Source organism: Oncorhynchus mykiss, chromosome 20 (genome assembly GCF_013265735.2).
Source record: "Oncorhynchus mykiss isolate Arlee chromosome 20, USDA_OmykA_1.1, whole genome shotgun sequence".
NCBI classification, from domain to species: Eukaryota; Metazoa; Chordata; class Actinopteri; order Salmoniformes; family Salmonidae; genus Oncorhynchus; species Oncorhynchus mykiss.
Window position 1 is genome coordinate 10,762,832 of NC_048584.1, and position 20,959 is coordinate 10,783,790.

At 45.5% G+C, this 20,959-nt stretch overlaps 2 protein-coding genes across 3 annotated transcripts; one reads left to right on the forward strand and one right to left on the reverse strand.

Annotated features, from left to right (window-relative positions):
• Positions 1 to 958: 958 nt before the first annotated feature.
• On the reverse strand, positions 959 to 17,615 carry LOC110498739 (regulator of G-protein signaling 9). Of its 2 annotated transcripts, none has more exons than XM_036955733.1 (17): positions 17,484 to 17,615; positions 9,578 to 9,674; positions 8,524 to 8,574; positions 8,016 to 8,122; positions 7,871 to 7,922; positions 7,685 to 7,743; positions 7,527 to 7,603; positions 7,342 to 7,423; positions 5,865 to 5,927; positions 5,349 to 5,378; positions 5,161 to 5,222; positions 4,867 to 4,980; positions 4,638 to 4,753; positions 4,264 to 4,351; positions 2,931 to 3,069; positions 2,654 to 2,736; positions 959 to 1,856 (listed from the first exon to the last, which is right to left on the reverse strand). In XM_036955733.1, the coding sequence occupies exons 2-17, from the start codon at positions 9,660 to 9,662 to the stop codon at positions 1,679 to 1,681; spliced, it is 1,386 nt and encodes a 461-aa protein (XP_036811628.1). In that variant the 5' UTR covers positions 9,663 to 9,674; positions 17,484 to 17,615; the 3' UTR covers positions 959 to 1,678. The 2 variants fall into 2 exon arrangements, with proteins under 2 accessions (XP_036811628.1, XP_036811627.1); XM_036955732.1 differs by lacking the exon at positions 17,484 to 17,615 and adding an exon at positions 16,379 to 16,655.
• On the forward strand, positions 17,567 to 19,285 carry LOC100305179 (Guanine nucleotide-binding protein alpha-13 subunit). Its single transcript, NM_001165083.1, is given in 2 exon segments — positions 17,567 to 17,872; positions 18,463 to 19,285. Coding segments are annotated over 2 exon segments (582 nt in total). The 5' UTR covers positions 17,567 to 17,589; the 3' UTR covers positions 18,762 to 19,285.
• Positions 19,286 to 20,959: the final 1,674 nt, after the last annotated feature.

A 20,959-nucleotide genomic window follows, 5' to 3' on the forward strand; every position in this document is an offset into this window, starting at 1 on the left:
ATCTTCCCTGTCCCTGCTGAAGAAAAGCAGGCCCAAACCATGATGTTGCCACCACCATGTTTGACAGTGGGGATGGTGTGTTCAGCTGTGTTGCTTTTACGCCAAACATAACGTTTTGCATTGTTGCCAAAAAGTTCAATTTTGGTTTCATCTGACCAGAGCACCTTCTTCCACATGTTTGATGTGTCTCCCAGGTGGCTTGTGGCAAACTTTAAACACACTTTTTATGGATATCTTTAAGAAATGGCTTTCTTCTTGCCACTCTTCCATAAAGGCCAGATTTGTGCAATATACGACTGATTATTGTCCTATGGACAGAGTCTCCCACCTCAGCTGTAGATCTCTGCAGTTCATCCAGAGTGATCATGGGCCTCTTGGCTGCATCTCTGATCAGTCTTCTCCTTGTATGAGCTGAAAGTTTAGAGGGACGGCCAGGTCTTGGTAGATTTGCAGTGGTCTGATACTCCTTCCATTTCAATATTATCGCTTGCACAGTGCTCCTTGGGATGTTTAAAGCTTGGGAAATATTTTTGTATCCAAATCCTGCTTTAAACTTCTTCACAACAGTATCTCGGACCTGCCTGGTGTGTTCCTTGTTCTTCATGATGCTCTCTGCGCTTTTAACGGACCTCTGAGACTATCACAGTGCAGGTGCATTTATACGGAGACTTGATTACACACAGGTGGATTGTATTTATCATCATTAGTCATTTAGGTCAACATTGGATCATTCAGAGATCCTCACTGAACCTCTGGAGAGAGTTTGCTGCACTGAAAGTAAAGGGGCTGAATAATTTTGCACGCCCAATTTTTCAGTTTTTGATTTGTTAAAAAAGTTTGAAATATCCAATAAATGTCGTTCCACTTTATGATTGTGTCCCACTTGTTGTTGATTCTTCACAAAAAAATACAGTTTTATATCTTTATGTTTGAAGCCTGAAATGTGGCAAAAGGTCGCAAAGTTCAAGGGGGCTGAATACTTTCGCAAGGCACTGTAGGTCATGTCGTGTAAGTCAGAACGTAGATGTATGTGATCCAACTGTTAAATGGAATGTTTTATCAAAATGTACACACATAATGCATGAGGGACATAAAAGGCACTCTATTGGTGGAACGACACAGATGTGTCCCTATAGGTAGAACATGCTGATGACAGGTGAGAGAAAAGAGATACAGGTGAGACAGGTGATACTGCTCAGTGAGTGAGGCATACCATCAAGACTAAAACACTTAATAACATGAAACATTCAATGGTTTTAAACCCTTGTGTCTGTGGTAGTATTGCGTTCTAATGACAGTCAGACTGATAGACATAACTGCTCTTCCAGCTGTTTTGTCTGATGTATGTATGCTACACTGGCCATGGCAGCATACAGTTGATAGAAATTCAAAATAGTACATTTTATTTCAAATGCTCACTATTTGTCAACTTTGCTGTACTCCAAACTATATGTAAAAGGTAGCAACTACATTGCTTAGCTTTCAGCTGGTGTGTATTCTGTGTATTCTCTGTGTGTGTGTGTGTGTGTGTGTGTGTGTGTGTGTGTGTGTGTGTGTGTGTGTGTGTGTGTGTGTGTGTGTGTGTGTGTGTGTGTGTGTGTGTGTGTAAGTGGTTGCTTGTGTTTATGCTTATAGAAGTGTGTGTATTCATGTCTATGCATGTGAGTGTGTCTATGGTCTATTTCTTGGACGGGGGCACCTCCTTGCCCTTGTTGCTGAGTTTGCTCATGACCTGTGTGATGTCCACAGGGCCACTGGTGGCCATCCTGGCTCTCTCCTCCTGCTCCAGCTGGCGGACGATGATGGGACTGATGCTGGGTCGACGCTTCCTCGCATTGGCCTCCAACTGGGGCACACTGGAAAAGGGATGGGGGAGGGAGAGAGTTGAGGAGGGTGAGAGAGCGTTATTCATGTCCTTACATTTACACACTAATTATCTCTTAGAGAGAGAGGGGAAAGAGGTGTTGAGGGAGATACCGTAAAACTTTAGTTAATAGCCTGTGAGTTTATTTGTAACACGTGCCTCGAGGCAGGCTTCAATTTGAGCCAGGCATCTATTTCCTTAATGCACATAGTTTTTGCTCATTTGCATATTTAATTGTTTAATTTCAGCATTTCAATCCATTTCTTCATTTCCTGCACTAATGTATTATCGTTTACACACTGTGTCACATTTCTTTTGTCTTAAGTATGCCTCAAATAAAAAATAATAACTTTTCCTTGACAGAATAATTATTCTCATCTTTGACTGCGCATTTTCGACAGTTATTACTTTTCACCACTAGAGGGTGATCGGCCAATTTCTGGGGTAAGGAATCCAGAAGTTGTTGACTGTTTTTGTGCTTTCCAGTTAGCAAGCAGATCTCAGCTGTTAGCAGCCAATGGCTAGTATTTTCTTACTGGCAATAAAAACAGATGTTTACATAATTGTTATTACTGAATTATTTAATGTAACAAATGAAACATCAAGCCTCATAAACAATTCATAGTAATTAATGGAAACCTCAAACAATTCATTTAGACACAGCGTTTATTTGAAACAGGCGGCTATTTGAGACTCTGCGTTTAATTTAAGTTTTACAGTAGTCACACCAGTGCAGACAATATGTTCCACTGTACTGATCACACTCTCTCTCACACACATAGCACTGACCTGAACATGTGTTGGTCAGGACAGATGGCCCTCTTCTGAGTGTCCTTAAACACTGGAGACTTCAGGTACCGCCCGAAAGAATCCTATAACACACACACACACACACACACACACACACACACACACACACTTAGATACCTCCTGTACAAGTATTGAACGTTTTACTCCAAAATAAGTCACATCATGGCAGCCATGTTACATCATGGTAGCCATTTTGTGTATGATTTTCCAGTTACAGCAGACAGAGGGCCTGTACTATTAGTGTGGTGAAACTGACCTTCTTCATCAGCATGAAGATGTGTGTCTGAGCTGCATCCAGTACGTATCTGTGAGGGTGTTTCAACCCTTTAACTGTTACCTCCATGGTCTTCCCATCAATGTTGATCCACCGGGGGGCGCCACGCGTCAGGAAAGTCCTAACCAGAGACATGGTTAATGTGTGTGTGTGTGCTGGTATTACGGTTGCTGTCCTTTCAGACACTGAAGGCACTGAAGGCCTATAGGACCTGTCACACACTGAAGGCCTATAGGACCTGTCACACACTGAAGGTCCTATAGGTTCACCACTGTACTAACCTGTCACACACTGAAGGCCTATAGGACCTGTCACACACTGAAGACCTATAGGACCTGTCACACACTGAAGGTCCTATAGGTTCACCACTGTACTAACCTGTCACACACTGAAGGCCTATAGGACCTGTCACACACTGAAGACCTATAGGACCTGTCACACACTGAAGGTCCTATAGTTTCACCACTGTACTAACCTGTCACACACTGAAGACCTATAGGTTCACCACTGTACTAACCTGTCACACACTGAAGGTCCTATAGTTTCACCACTGTACTAATCTGTCTATAATAGATATAAAGACTGTTCAGATAATGTATTAATGTCTCAAAAAAGGAGTATATTCTGTATATTTGGCCTGGCGAAGTGGTTTTATGCGCTGACTGAATGGAAGCTGATAAGTTTTACTCCGCTGGTCTCAGCTGGTCTCGGGAAGAAATGACGAGTCCTCACTGTCCGAGACCGAGTCAAGACCGAGTCCAAATGTATCCGACACGGAGACAAGACCGAGACACTCAATATGTGGTCTCGAGACCTGACTCAAGACCAGTCACGAGTACTACAACACTGCTGTGTTGTATGTTCATCCTGTCTGCAAACTAAACCTATGGGGCGATAAAACGTGTACTTGAACTTGCGTTGCACATAGACAGATATATTATCAGAAACACTATTCCTGTACTGTGACTGCTGACAGGTGAATATATCTCCAGGTGAGATGATGTGTTTCTCTGCAGGGAGGAGCTCTGGCCTTTCACGACTGGACAGACAGGCTACTAACGAAGCATCATGGGTAGAGAGTGATGCATCCTGGGTAGTCTCATGGGGGGCAGTGGGGTTGGGGGACTAGCTTATTCCTGCCTTATACCAATCACAAACCAAAACAACATAACCTCAAATCATACCGTGCACATGACTTAATGTTTTGTCTGTCCGTAGCCAGGGACCGTCAGTGCAATGGACTACATATGGTAGACCCAAACACAGAGGTGGTAACAGCTCAGTCCCAAGTGTGTGGGGTTATGGTTCTCTTTACTTGTAGACCTGCTGGGCCTTGTCATTCATGGTAGCGGCTGTTCCCCACTTCAGATCCTCACATGCCTCCCAGAACGCCAGGTTCTCACCTGCCAATAAATCAATCCATTAACTAATCAATCAACCAGCCACTCAAACTTTAGTTGTATAATGTCAATCCCCTAAAAGAACAATCAGAGGCACCTTGAAAAGACCCAGACTGTTGGGTGTAAAATGGGACATGCCTGCCTAAAATCATGTAAAACATTTTTTATTTAACCATGTTAGTCTCGTTGAGATAAGATTCCATTTTTCAAGAAATGGACGAAAACATAATATCATAACACCATTGTTGCAATGTTTTCCCAATGTTGCCGTAACGCTGTAGCAACGTACCGCTGAACTCCTTCTTGAGGAAGAGTCTGAAGTCATCTCTGCCTCGAGGGTCAGAGAGCAGCTCCCCAAAACTGAAGGTCCACCTCTCCACACGCATCTTGGTAGGAATTCCCACACTGACACACACACACATATGAACGTCCACGTTTTGATATCAGTTCAAATAATACATTCTACAACGACAGGTAGGACAGGGATAGTAAGCTGGACAGTTAGGGATCAGACTCACTTTGCCATGTTGAGAAACCAGTAGGTGACATCATCAGTTACCCAGGGGTTGCTAGGGAGACAGGGGGCTAGGAAAGGGTCGTGCTTATTATAGGTGACAGAGTACTTCACAAGACTGGAGAAAAGAGAAAACAAACACAAGAAACAACTGCCATGTTGGAGAGAATGGAGAATTATGCTTTTTAGCACCTAGATGATCACCATTCATCGCATGGTGATCCTATAGGATTTCAGCTTTTAACCCTAGGTGTGATGGATTGTCAAACGTGGTGACATCTAAACTATAGTGACATACGCTCCGATAGACACAGATGACTTGACCCTCGGCCTCATGATGGACTGCTGCGTAAAAATCATCTACAGGAAACAGGGGGAAAGGAATATTCATCAACACAGCCAAAAGGAAGGAGGAACTGTTCATATGTACATTTAGGGTAAATGTTATATGCTAATTATTTTAGGATGTTAAAAGTTGTTTCTCACAATTCTTCTGAAGAAGTCTGAAGTTTGTTTCTGGGAAATAAAACAATGATTTGGTAATATATAACAGCAGAATGGACAGCTGCAGTAAACTTTGCATTCATTGTGCGCGTCTGTCTGTGTGTGTAGAAGTATTCTTCAAAGTTACGACTGTAAGAGAGGCATTGAAGAAAACCTGCAGACAGAAAAAGAGAGGGGGGAAAAATAATATTGATGAATTCAAACAGAAATAAAACTAAATCTGTGATGTGATTGGCTAACAGAGGGAACAGGTGTGATGTGATTGGTTAACAGAGACTACAGTCATGGGGAAGGGGGGGTGGCAGGAAGAGGGGTATGTACCTGTATTTAGTGTCAGATTACCAAGGTAGAAATCCTCTTATCAAATATAAGCAGATTGAATACCACCTTGTCCTTGCTAGGTCACACAGACAATGATACTGTGGCTACAATATACCCCACATGAGCAGGCTAATCCACACACACATACACACACAAACAGCGGGACTAACCTGTTACCTCCTCTGTGTTGGGGTCTACCATGCGTTCAAGTCCGTAGTCCATTGCACTGACGGTCCCTGGCTACAGACAGACAGACAAAACATTAAGTAATGTGCACGGTATGATTCAATATTTTCATGTTTTGGTTTGTGATTGATATCAGACAGAGGAATAAGCTAGGCCGCCAACCCCACTGCACCCCCATGAGACTACCCAGGATGCATCACTCTCTACCCATGATGCTTCGTTAGTAGCCTGTCTGTCCAGTCGTGAAAGGCCAGAGCTCCTGCCTGCAGAGAAACACATCATCTCACCTGGAGATATATTCACCTGTCAGCAGTCACAGTACAGGAATAGTGTTTCTGATAATATATCTGTCTACATGGAACGCAGGTTCAAGTTATCGCCCCATAGTGACCTTGTGTGTAATTAAACACCTGCAGCTTTTCTTCTGTCATTACTTGTTGCCCTAGAATACTAAATATCCCTTGCTCATCAGAAAATGGCATACATCGATAGAGTTAATACTTCAAATCGATCTTTAAAGTTCTCTCTTTCATCTCTGCTTCTCTTGCATAGCAAAGACGTTAAGGAACCCGGGAGAAAATGCAATAACTCAACCCTTTTTTTTGGACCAAACAACATCAGTTTTACTGGTTTTACGGGAATTAAAACGACTTCGGCTTGGATGCATATTTTATGTGGTTGAATACTATCGGCCTTTATGACGCTGATAAAGATAGCGTCTTTACAGGCGGTCCCTATCGCGCACTCATATTCTCTCAAGATGCTGAAAGAAATAAATCCTATTTCTCCACTCCTGTTCCCGAGTCAAAATGTACATTTGGTGTATCATTTTACTGCAAGAAATGCTTAATTCTGAGGTAGTGAAATATTACATTAGAGGTTGTAGAACTGCAGTCAGCGTCCAGATTTCAGTTACTATTCCATTTAACCCATCTGAACAGCACATTTCCCTTGACGTGCCCCGTCTTGTGACTGTCAAATTTGTACAGCACCTCACAATCATCACACATAACATCTTTCGTAAACAATAGGCTACTGTTCTGGCCCTCCCTTCTCTTTATTTTCAGCTCTCCATTTCAAAGCTTTTTTCATATTGAATTCAACTCCGATATTGTCCTTTTTGCCTCAGTGGATCAACGTTAACTTATTCTGCCCAAGATCCCAAAAGCATTTGGCAATTGGCGTGTATTTGTTTCACTACAGATAAGACCTAAAGCTTAGGCTTACACACTAATGTCAGATAAAAAAAAAATGATTAAAGAAAAACCTCAATGTAGCCTATAGATATTAATTGCAAAATAATGATATATTTATTACATTTTAAAGCAGCTTTTTCTCTTTATTCAACCTGCCTGCCACCCTCCCGCACTTAATCCACACAATATTTCATGACCCTAAACCCGCAGATATAAACGCGGAGGCATTGGGTTATGAGTCAACCCACACATCACTAGTGTGTGTGTCTCACCGGAGGTCTGTGTACCACCCAGTAGGCTCTCTCCTGGCAGTCAAACACCACGCGATCCGGCTTTTTCCTCTCCTTCCCCGCCCTGCACACAGACATACACAAAACAGTCAAATTTTCCAAGTACCGGTACACAGTCTGTCTGTGGATGAATGTATGACAGTGCAGTCTATTTCTGCCAGACTAACCTGTACTGTTCTTTAGCCTGCATCACAATGAAGTCCCACTTATGATTCATCCACTTGTGAAGACTGTTATACTGCACCTGAAGACAACAGAGTAGTGTGTTACTACTTCCACATTAGATAGATGTGTGTGCCTGCATGCACGTGTGAGTGTCTCTCACCTGTTCATACAGCGCCAGTACTCCTCTCTTGCGGATGTTCCTCTTAGCCAGGTATATTGCTGAGAAATAAACATGATTTTCATTTTATTTTGTCATTTTTTTGACTTAAACTTGTTTTTCAATGTAGATGACCTAACAATAAAGAAAACTTTAACTCTGTTTTGTCTTGTTCTGTGTGCATCTCACCATAGTCTGTGTCCTCTACAGGCCACTGCTGGGCTGGCCAGAAGTATGGTGTCTGAGAAAAGACAAAAAGCACAGAGGTTTGGCATAGAGTTAGGCGTAAGGGGGTTGGTTAAGCTTAAGATTCATGAGGTGTTGTCATTATTACCTGAAAGCGGTAGAGAGACGCGTCTGGTTTGATGACTAGTCGCTTATGATCCTGGAGGGGGTAGATGTACCCAAATGCCACCAACATGGTGCCCAGAGCCCACGCCTCTACACAGACAGAGAGAGGGGGAAGAAGAAGAGAAAGGGAGAGAAAAAGAGAAAAGGGGTGGGTGTTCAGGAACCATAATACTAGGCAGCTCTGTGTGTGTGTGTGTGTGTGTGTGTGTGTGTGTGTGTGCGAAGCGTGTGTGTGTGTGTGTGTGTGCGTGTGTGTGCGTGTGTGTGTGTGTGTGTGCGAAGCGTGTGTGTGTGTGTGTGTGTGTGTGTGTGTGTGTGTGTGTGCGTGCGTGCGTGTGTGTGCGAAGCGTGTGTGTGTGTGTGTGTGTGTGTGTGTGTGTGTGTGTGTGTGTGTGTGTGCGCAAAGCGTGTGTGTGTGTGTGTGTGTCTGTGTGTGTGTGTGTGTGTGTGTGTGTGTGTGTGTGTGTGTGTGTGTGTGCGTGCGTGCGTACCTTCTGCTCCTATACTGTAGCAGTTGGTCAGCCATGCCACAATGTCCTCACCTGGAGAAGGTGACAACAAACAGCTATTGTAGAGATATAACATCACATGTATGACATCAAGACTCATTGGTTTAACTGTCACGTGTGCTCCCTCTCCGGCCTCTAGGTCACCAGTCTGCTTCCCCAGTTGTCATTGTGTCTGTATTTGTTTCAGGTCAGTGCGCTGTCGGTGTTGCGTGTTTGTTTCATTTATTAAATGTATTCCCTCCCTGAACTTGCTTCCCGACTCTCAGCGCACATCGTTACAGTAACTCTGAAATCAAAAGGGGCAGTGGAGAGGAGAGAGGGGTGATATATAAATGCCAGATGCCTGCCTCAGAGAAACAACTGCCAACTAAATTTCTCTATAGGGATACTGGAAATTATTCCAGTAAGCTATTTAATTCAAGTGAGAATGCCCTCGAAGCCACTTTTTGGAGGATATATTGGCATGCGTGTTAGGCCCAAGACGACGTCGAGCACTGGCAAACTGTGCCAATATATCCTTCAAACACCGGCTGTGTGGCCATTATCACTTTTATACAACAGGTTACCAACATATTCAAATAATGATTGACATACAGCATTTTCATGAAAAACATTATTTTCATTCTTCCAAGAGATAGTCCCGGCCCACCCGTTGTATAATCTATGCTATGCTACGCTATTCTATGTTTTACCAATCCCAGACGACATGCTGTTACAGTGTCTGTAATCAAGGATGATTTTACCAGAAACAAACCAAGCTGAAGTTGTATAATTAAAACTCAAGAGTGTACAGTAGGTTCTTTAGCCATCTCTCTCTCATCTTTCTCTCCTTAATGCTCTTCCTCCTACTCTGACTACCTCCCTGTCTCCCTATGCCCCCCCCCCCTCTCTCCTTCTCGACCAGAGGTTGTCAAGGCGATATAATCTTGAGCTCAAGACTTGGGGAAAAAAGGTCCTGTGGTCTGTAGGAGTTACCTAACCTATGGCAGCCACTATCTGAGAGTCTTTTTCTGTTTTCTTCTTTGTGTGGGTTTACCTGTGATAGCGTGAGGTATAGTAGTGCTAACCAGTCTCTGGGGTTGTGACTTGACTCCAGTCTTTGGATCCTGCATCTCCAGCATCACAGACTCCACCTTGCAGACAGCAGGAAAACAGGTCATAAAGACAACAGACATTCACCACTACAGAGGCGGGGTCACTGAGACAACGGGTTGTCAAGAAAACAGGTTACCATGACAACAGGACAGGAAGTCAACAGGATACTATGATAGTGAGACAGGTCAGATCCATATGCATAGAATTACATCTATAGAATCCTATTACTTTTCAATAGAACTATTACTATTAAAGGGACATTTCACCCTGGGGGAATCCAGTCTCGTTTTCATCATGTCTGGGGCATTCCTAGGACAGTGAGATGTGTTTCACACATAATTGCCCAAAAGGAAGGCAGGTCAGGGCTTCACGCACTGGATGATACACCTTATGACGGCTTCCGGTATATTGATGGAGGGAGTACATGTCGGCGGAATCAGATTCTGTACCACTTACATCAAAATACAGAACAATACACAGTTTAACCACCCCACTAACTGTATTAATCAGGGGGTTTGTTTGTAGTGATTGAGTAGGGAAACAGTTGCGGGAAAGGTTCTGACAGGTGGGCGTGTCTCTTAAAAGGAACTACACTGGACCTTGTGCAAACTGGAAACCGCATATCCTGGCTACAAGGCCCTCCCTTTGGCAAATCAGATCATGACTCCATTCTGCTCCTCCCTTCCCATAGGCAGAAACTCAACCAGGATGTACCCATGCTAAGGTCTATTCAACGCTGGTCTGACCAATCGGAATCCATGCGTCAAGATTGTTTTGATCACGCGGACAGGGATATGTTCCGGGTTGCCTCTGAGAATAACATTGACTTATACACTGACACGGTGACTGAGTTCATCAGGAAGTGTATAGGGGATGTTGTTCCCACTGTGACGATTAAAACCTACCCAAACCAAAAAACGTGGATAGATGGCAGGATTCACGCAAAACTGAAAGAGTGAACCACTGCATTTTACCATGGCATGGTGACTTGAAATATGGTCGAATACAAACAGTCCAGTTATGCACTCCATAAAGCAGGCAAAATGTCAGTACAGAGACAAAGTGGAGTTTGCATACCGCCACAATAGATCCACAGATCGCCATTGCATTGTACACTGCCCTATCCCATCTGGACAAGAGGAATACTTATGTAAGAATGCTGTTCATTGACTACAGCTCAGCCTTCAACGCCATAGTACCCTCCAAAATCATCATTAAGCTTGGGGCCCTGGGTCTGAACCCAGCCCTGTGTAACTGGGTCCTGGACTTCCTGACGGGTCACCCCAGGTGGTCAAGGTAGGCAACAACACCTCCACTACACTAATCCTCAACACAGGGACCCCACAAGGGTGCGTGCTCAGCCCCCTCCTGTACTCCCTGTTCACCCATGACCATGTGGCCACACACACCTCCAACTCAATCATCAGGTTTGCAGACGATACAACAATGGTAGGCCGGATTACCAACAACGACAAGACAGAGGTGAGGGCCCTGGTGGAGTGGTGCCAGGAAAATAACCTCTCCCTCAACGTCAACAAAACGAAGGAGCTGATCATGGACTTCAGTTGACAGCAGAGGGAGCACGCCCCCATCAGTGCCTCTTCAACCTCAGGAGGGTGAAGAAATAAAGACCCTTACAAACTTTTACAGATGCACCATTTGGAGTATCCTGTCGGGCTGTATCACCGACCTGGTACGGCAACTGCACCGCAGGGCTCTCCATAGGGTGGTACGGTCTGCCCAACACATCACCTGGGGCACACTGCCTCCCCTCCAGGACATCTACAGCACCCGGTGTCACAGGAAGACCAAGAAGATCATTAAGGACCTCAGCCACCCGAGCCACGTCCTGTTCACCCCGCTATCATCTAGAAGGCGAGGTCAGTACAGGTGCATCAAAGCTGGGACCAAGACAGAAAAACAGCTTCTCTCACAAGGCTATCAGACTATTAAATAGCCATCACTAGCCAGCCTCCCCCCAGTACCCTGCCCTGAACTTAGTCACTGTCACTAGCCGGCTACCACCCAGCTATTCAACCCTTCACCTTAGAGGCTGCTGCCCTATGTACATAGACATGGAACACTGGTCACTTCAATATAGTTTACATATTGTTTTACCCAGTTCATATGTATACTGTATTCTAGTCAAGGCCATCCTATTCAACTATTGCTGCACATATACTATTATATCCTAAGTATTCTTCAGATATACGATATATTCTATCCACATACTGTCCATAATGGCTGTATATCCCATCACATATATGCATACATACATACATACATACATACATACATACATACATACTGTCACGTTCTGACCTCTATTTCCTTTGTTTTGTATGTAGTTAGTATGGTCAGGGCGTGAGTTGGGTGGGCAGTCTTTGTTTGTTTTTCTATGATTTGGGTATTTCTATGTTTCGGCCTAGTATGGTTCTCAATCAGAGGCAGGTGTCATTAGTTGTCTCTGATTGAGAATCATACTTAGGTAGCCTGGGTGTCACTGTGTGTTTGTGGGTGATTGTTCCTGTCACTGTGTTTGTTGTCACAGGATAGGACTGTTTTGCGTTTTCACATTTCTTGTTTTTGTTAGTTTGTTCATGTGTAGTTATTTATTAAAACATGAATCAAAACAACCACGCTGCGCTTTGGTCCGCCTCTCGTACAGACGAACGTCATTACAGAATCACCCACCCCAACAGGACCAAGCGGCGTGGTAACGGGCAACGGCAAGAGGAGCAGCAGGAGAAGCAACAGAGGCAGCAGCAACAGGAGCAGCGGCAGCAGCAGTGGGAGAGGCTGCACTATTTGGAGAAATGGACATGGGAGGAGATTCTAGACGGGAAAGGACCCTGGGCAGAGCCAGGAGAATATTGCCGCCCCAAGGCTGAGCTGGAGGCAGCAAAAGCAGAGAGGCGGCATTATGAGGAACTAGCACGGCAGAGCGGATGGAAGCCCGAGAGTCAGCCCCAAAAATTTATTGGGGGGGGGCTAACAGGGAGTATGGCTACGCCAGGTAGAGGAGACCTGAGCCAACTTCCTGTGGTTACCGGGGGGCTAGAGAGACCGGGCAGGCACCGTGTTATGCGGTGGAGCGCACGGTGTCCCCAGTGCGGGTGCACAGCCCGGTGCGGTACATTCCAGCTCCGCGTATCGGCCGGGCTAGAGTGGGCATCGAGCCAAGTGCCATGAAGCCGGCTCTACGCATCTGGTCTCCAGTGCGTCTCCTTGGGCCGGCTTACATGGCACCAGCCTTACGCACGGTGTCCCCGGTTCGCCTGCATAGCCCAGTGCGGGCTATTCCACCTCGCCGCACTGGCAGGGCGACCGGGACCATTCAACCGGGTAAGGTTGGGCAGGCTCGGTGCTCAAGAGCTCCAGTGCGCCTGCACGGCCCGGTCTATCCGTCACCACCTCCACGCACCAGCCCTCCGGTGGCAGCCCCCCATACCAGGCTGTCTCTCCGGCCCATCCTTACAGGGGCTCCCTCCTCTCCAGCGCTGCCGGAGTCTCCCGCCTCTCCGGCGCTACCAGAGCCTTCCTCCTGTCCAGCGCTGCCGGAGTCTCCCGCCTGTTCGGCGCTACGAGAGCTACTCAGTCCGGCGCTTCCAGAGCCTTCCTCCTCTCCAGCGCCGCCAGTGCCGCCCGTCTGCCCAGTGCCGCCCGTCTGCCCAGCACCGCCAGTGCCGCCCGTCTGCCCAGCGCCGCCAGTGCCGCCCGTCTGCCAGGAGCCGCCAGTGCCGCCCGTCTGCCAGGAGCCGCCAGTGCCGCCCGTCTGCCAGGAGCCGCCAGTGCCGCCCGTCTGCCAGGAGCCGCCAGTGCCGCCAGTCAGCCAGGGGCCGCCAGTGCCGCCAGTCAGCCAGGGGCCGCCAGTGCCGCCAGTCAGCCAGGGGCCGCCAGTGCCGCCAGTCAGCCAGGGGCCGCCAGTGCCGCCAGTCAGCCAGGGGCCGCCAGTGCCGCCAGTCAGCCAGGGGCCGTCAGTGCCGCCAGTCAGCCAGGGGCCGCCAGTCAGCCAGGGAGGGTCAGTGCAGCCAGTCAGCCAGGGGCCGCCAGTGCCGCCAGTCAGCCAGGGGCCGCCAGTCAGCCAAGGGCCGCCAGTGTCGCCAGTCAGCCAGGGGCCGCCAGTGCCGCCAGTCAGCCAGGGGCCGCCAGTGTCGCCAGTCAGCCAGGGGCCGCCAGTGCCGCCAGTCAGCCAGGGGCCGCCAGTAAGCCAGGGGCCGCCAGTGCCGCCAGTCAGCCAGGGGCCGCCCGAGCAGCTGCCCCTCTGTCCAGAGCAGCTGCCGCCCCTCTGTCCCGAGCTGCTATCGCCCCTCTGTCCCAAGCTGCTGCCGCCCCTCTGTCCCGAGCAGCTGCCCATCTGTCCCGAGCAGCTGCCGCCCCTCTGTCCCGAGCAGCTGCCGCCCCTCTGTCCCGAGCAGCTGCCACTCTGTCCCGAGCAGTTGTCCCTCTGTCCCGAGCAGCTGCTTCACCTCTGTCCCGAGCTGCCCCTCTGTCCAGTGGGGTCATTGAGAAGGGTGGCCATGGTGAGAAAGCCACGGAGGCGGACAATAAGGCGGACTAAGACAATGGTGAAGTGGGGTCCGCGTCCCGCGCCAGAGCTGCCACCGCGGACAGACGCCCACCCAGACCCTCCCCTATAGTTCAAGGTTTTGCGGCCGGAGTCCGCACCTTTGGGGGGGGGGGTACTGTCACGTTCTGACCTCTATTTCCTTTGTTTTGTATGTAGTTAGTATGGTCAGGGCGTGAGTTGGGTGGGCAGTCTATGTTTGTTTTTCTATGATTTGGGTATTTCTATGTTTCGGCCTAGTATGGTTCTCAATCAGAGGCAGGTGTCATTAGTTGTCTCTGATTGAGAATCATACTTAGGTAGCCTGGGTGTCACTGTGTGTTTGTGGGTGATTGTTCCTGTCACTGTGTTTGTTGTCACAGGATAGGACTGTTTTGCGTTTTCACATTTCTTGTTTTTGTTAGTTTGTTCATGTGTAGTTATTTATTAAAACATGAATCAAAACAACCACGCTGCGCTTTGGTCCGCCTCTCGTACAGACGAACGTCATTACACATACATACATAAATACATACACACACACACATACACACACATACATACATACATACATATATTCAGTATCAGTCAAAAGTTTGGACACACCTACTCATTCAAGGGTTTTTCTTTATTTTACTATTTTCTACATTGTATAATAATAGTGAAGACATCAAAACTATGAAATAACACATATGAAATCAGGTAGTAACCCAAAAAGTTTTGCCGGCCTTCAACTTCGTCTCGGGTCAAACATCCATGCCAATATATCCTCCCAACACCGGCTTCTCGGGAATTATCACTTAATTGTACTCCGGACTCCGACACTGCTCGACCTAATATAGTCGGAGGTTAACATACACCTTAGCCAAATACATTTAAACTCAGTTTTTCACAATTCCTGACATTTAATTCTAGTAAAAATTCCCAGTCTTAGGTCGGTTAGGATCATCACTTTTATTTTAAGAATGTGAAATGTCAGAATAATAGTCCCATGGTGTTTAATAGTCCCTCATAGTCCCATGGTGTTTATACTTGAATACTATTGTTTGTACAGATGAACGTGGTACCTTCAGGAGTTTGGAAATTGCTCCCAAGGATGAACCAGAGTTTTAATGACTCCAACTTAAGTGTATGTAAACTTCCGACTTCAACTGTATCTATATTTCTTAATTCCATTCTTTTACTTTTAGATTTATATGTATTGTTGTGTATTGTTAGATAATACTCCACTGCTAGGAACAAGCATTTCGCTAAACCCGCAATAAACATCTACTAAATATGTGTATGCGTCTAATACAATTGTATTTGATTTGCTGGTTGCAAGGACACACTCAAGAAACACCCACATCATACCACACCCCCAAGTCAACTCATGTTTGGTTTATGTCATGGCCACCAGCATTTCTTGAGGAGCAAGCCAGAAAACGAGGCCAAATCAGCGGGTGCAGTTCCCCATTAAGTTACACAGAGAACCCAGTTTTAGTAGCCTGTTGGTAACAGAAGCTGGCACAACAAGCATGGTCCCAGCTGGGAATGCAACAAGAGTTTGTCCTGTCCAGTAGGGTTAGTACAAATGGGTTGGATTATCTGCTGGCTGCTGGAGGTGCTAATACTAATCACACAATAGTAGATCAGATAATACTGATCACACACTCGGTGACCTCATCACTGAGTAGCAATACAATGGTAGAGAGAACACAGTGTCAGTCAAAGCCAAAGCTACAGTACAAGTTTGTGAAATGCTGTTCACGGAAGTAATGTACTTACACTTTGCACATTGAGGATAGGTGGTCTCATTTTACGGCATAGGCTAGCTCTCTCACACTCTTATTGACACCTGTGAAACAACTAAACATGACTAGCTGGTTAACTGTAAATATAGACAGGCTTTCCTGGGAAGGATGTTTTGTGATATGTGGCAACAAATCCATAACAGCTGAGTTTAAAAAAAATGGCTGTAGGAGAATATGGCATGTTATGATTTTTTGTTCTTGTAATCATTATGTATTATTATCATATAGGTGCACTGGGTCGACAACCCGGATAATAATACAAAACATCAGACTCCACTGCCCAGCGTGTGATGAACGAATAGTCGATATTTATTTTGATGACTAAATGTAGCAACACACTGTAGCCTAGATGTCTGCATCTGCCCTGTAGCATAACGATCTCTGATTGGGCTAACCTACCTACCTTTTTGAGACATGCCATCCTCGGACGGAACCTCTGTCCATGATCCCGTACGTTTCTGATGGTCATGTTGTCTGCCTTCCTCCCCTATTATTCACTATGATAACGGCTACACTCTGAATGAATGTAGCCTAATATTTCTCCAGCCAAAGGAAAGACGCTAGATGCGAAGGAATATGCGAGTAGGTTATCAATACAATGACCAGCATGCATCGATAGGGATGGAGAGGGAGATCGTATTAGCCAATCGGGGCACGGTTCTATATTCCCACCAGTGAACCGTCTGTCTGCCATAGCCTGCTATATGAAGTAAGGTAACCGATATGCTCTGCATTTATGCAACTGTGTGGTGTGACCACAAGGTGGGGACATTGGATCATACAACTCAGAGCCTAAATGATTCATGATCAAGTCATGATTGTAATTTGACAGTGTTGAATTGTTCTGTTAAATGTTACATTAGGGTTTTGATGTGATGTGAATAATAAGGTATTTCAATGTTATAATTTTAGGAACAGCTATTTTGTTTAATTTGGTCAACTTTGGTAAAAATAAAAAAAAGTGGTCTAAATGAGGATGTAAAAAAGTTTTATCAGGGCAAAATGAAAAGAATAATCACATGGTTAAGTGATGAAATTAATGTATTAATTTTGCTTTGCAAGAAAGGCATTATATGCTAGATTGGTAGACTGTACTGTCATCCAAAGCACACTTTTTGGTTATATAAAATATAGGGGCATGCCCAAAGGCTTGGTCCTGTGTGTGTGTGTGTGTGTGTGTGTGTGTGTGTGTGTGTGTGTGTGTGTGTGTGTGTGTGTGTGTGTGTGTGTGTGTGTGTGTGTGTGTGTGTGAACATTAACACAGGCAGCCCAATACAGCGGTGTAATCATTAATCCAAACATTTTCAATAATTTCAAGTAGGTCCCTCCTCATTTCGTTCCGTTTGCTTCCGTTACTAAACGTTTTGCAACAGAATCTACGTAATAAATACACCCCTGATATTTTTCCACGTATTGGTATTTTGTTCAATCAGATCAGCTCTTTCTACAACATTGGGTAAAAGATCAGAATTGGGCTGCCTGTGTAAACGCAGCCAGTGTGTACTTACATAGAAATCATTATATTTCTATGGTGTAGAGTAGACAGTAGCGTGTCCGCGCTCCTTACATGAACGCGCAAACTCACTCCCGTGTATCGATGAAGCTGGTTGAAACATGGCGGACTTCCTGCCGACCCGATCCGTACTAAACCACTACTTCCCCGCTTGCCTGCTTACCAACACCGAGGTGGAACAGCTGAGGAAATCTAAGGCGATTGACAAAAGTATTTCCCGGGACAAAACCTACGTGAAACGACTAGTGAAGATACTTTTACTGGGCGCGGGCGAGAGCGGCAAGTCCACTTTCCTCAAACAGATGAGGATTATCCACGGGCAGGACTTCGACCAGCAAGCTCGAGAAGAGTTCCGGGCAATAATTTACAGCAATGTTATCAAAGGTAACTAGGGAGAAAGTCTACGGGACTATATCTAAAAAAAAAGCTACACTAACATTCTTAACGTTCGTCTTTCGGGCCCGACTGTAACTTGAGTGGTGAAAACTTTTTGGCAAAGTTTCCATTATGTTTATAAGTGGAGCTGCTATCCGAAGGTAGCAGCAGATTAGCTAGCTAACTGTTACTGTATGGGGTTTAGCTTCAGAAATACAAATTCCCCGTTTAGTGGAGGAACGCCCGTGTTGATGACTATCGACTAGTGTGGGAGTATCGCCGTTTCTAATGTAAAATTGCCATTTTATCTTATAACTGGCTAACTAAATCAGATATACTTGAGAAAATATGACTTCCTGCTGCCAGCTCTAAAATTCAACTCCTCTAACGTTATTCTTTGAGGGTTTTTTTCAGTGTCGTTTGAACAGTGGTGTAACATGCCTCCAGAGTGACCAAACTATCTAACTGTGGTTTATATCCTCGAACAAAAATACTTATTTTAAATCAGCCTTGTTGCCTTCTGATACTTGTCAGATAGGGTTGTGGGCCACAGACCCCTGTGTGTATTTAACTCTAATCCCTAACTCTCTCCCCTTCAGGTGTGCGTGTGTTGGTGGATGCACGGGAGAAGCTTCAGATCCCCTGGGGTTCCTCTGACAACCAGGTGCACGGAGACAATGTGATGTCATTTGACACACGATCTTCGATGATGGTGCACGGCCAGGTGGAGACGAGCGTGTTCCTCAAGTACCTGCCCTCCATCCAGGCCCTGTGGGCTGACGTTGCCATACAACACGCCTACGACAGACGCAGGGAGTTCCAGCTGGTCAGTACACACACGCATGCACAGATGCACACACACTCATCAGGCCTCTGCAGACTGGCTGAGCTGAAGTAAAAGTGAAACTGAGTAGAGACCAGAGACTTGCGGCTGCTTCCTCCCTTGTCTCTCAATGGCGCTCTCTGCATGTGTGTGAGGTTGGTGTGTGTGTCGGATGCTCAAGCTGCACGTGCGTCAGTCTGTTAGCTGTGCCGACCTCAGCTCTCCTCTATTGACACCTGGTCTTTCCTAACACACACACTAGGGCTGGGAATTGCTAGGGACCTCACGATACAATATTATCAAGATACTTAGGTACTGCTGCGATATGTATTGAGGTTTTATCATGATTCTGTGTATTGCTAATCGGTACTGTAATTTTGTATTGTGTTCGATGTAATGCTCACTCTGTCTGCTGCAGAGGAACAAGGAAGAGCCGTGAGAAAATGAGTTGGGGTCATGGAAATAAATGCTGATAACATTCAGTCAAAGTTTGCGTACACAGATTTGCAGACGTTATCCGCAGGTGCTGTGAAATGCTTGTGTTTCTAGCTCCAACAGTGCAGTAATACCTAGCAATACAAGCAATGCACACATAATCCAAAAAGTAAAAAGAAAGAAATTAAGAAATGTCGGAACTAATCGAATTAGCATCCCAAATAGCACAGGTTGGCTCACCATAACATGGAGAACAAGCTATAGATAGAAAAATACTTAAGTATTGGTGAGCTGTTTGTTGGTGAGATCGAGTATGATTTACGCTGGAATGCTGATCTGCTTACAGGTAGAACACACACTCACTCAAAGCCCCTTTAACCGGCTGCATTCAACACTAACACTGACATAAAAGTGACATAGCAGCAATACAGCAGTGACAGCCAGATTTACAGGATGCCAAGGAGCGATATAAGTCAGTGTCAGGCCTGACATTTCTTGATTTTTAGGGGCAAGGCCATCAACACTCTCCTTGGTCAAATAGCCCTTACACATCCTGGAGGTGTGTTTTGGGTCATTGTTTGATAGTCCCACTAAGGGCAAACCAGATGGGATGGCATATTGCTGCAGAATGCTGTGGTAGCCTTGCTGAATTCTAAATAAATCACTGACAGTGTTACCAGCAAAGCACCATCACACCACCTCCTCCATGCTTCACGGTGGGAACCACACATGCGGAGATCATCCGTTCACCTGCTCTGTGTCTCACAAAGACACTGCGGTTGGAACCAAAAATCTCATATTTGGACTCATTAATGTCCATTGCTCGTGTTTCTTGGGCCAAGCAAGTTTCTTATTATTATTGGTGTCCTTTAGTAGTGTTTTCTTTGCAGCAATTTGACCATGAAGTCTCCTCTGAACAGTTCTGTTCTGTCTGTTTGTTGAACTCTGATGCTTTTATTTGGGCAGCTTCTGAGGTGCAGTTAACTCTAAATAACTAATCCTCTGCAGCAGAGGTAACTTTTTTTTACCTTTCTTTAACTAGGCAAGTCAGTTAAGAACAAATTCTTATGTACAATGATGATCTACCGGGGAACAGTGGGTTAACTGCCTTGTTCAGGGGCAGAACGACTGATGTTTACCTTGTCAGCTCTGGGATTCGATCTAGCAATCTTTTGGTTACTGGCCCAATGCTCTAACCACTAAGCTACCTGCCGCCATAACTCTGGGTCTTCCTTTTCTGTGGCGGTCCTCATGAGTCAGTTTCATCATAGCGCTTGATGGTTTTTGCGACTGCACTTGAAGAAGTTCTTGAAATTTTCCTCATTGACTGGCCTTCATGTCTTAAAGTAATGATGGACTGTCATTTCTCTTTGCTTATTTGATCTCTTCTTGCCATAATATGGACTTGGTCTTTTACCAAATAGGGCTATTTTCTGTATACCACCCCTACCTTATCACGGCACAACGGATTGGTTCAAACGCGTTAAGAAGGAAAGAAATTCCACATTTAACAAGGCAGACCGGTTAATTGAAATGCATTCCAGGTGACTACCTCATGATGCTGATTGAGAGAATGCCAAGTGTGCCAAGCTCTCAAATATAAAAAAATGTTTTGGTTACTACATGATTCCATATGTGTTATTTCATATTTTTGATGTCTTCACTATTATTCTACATTGTAGAATAATAGTAAAAATAAAGAAAAACCCTTGAATGAGTAGGTGTGTCAACTTTTGACTGGTTATATATATATATATATATATATATATATATATGTATGTTTTCCCCTAACCCTACCAAATCAAATTTTATTGGTCACATTCACGTTTACCAGATGT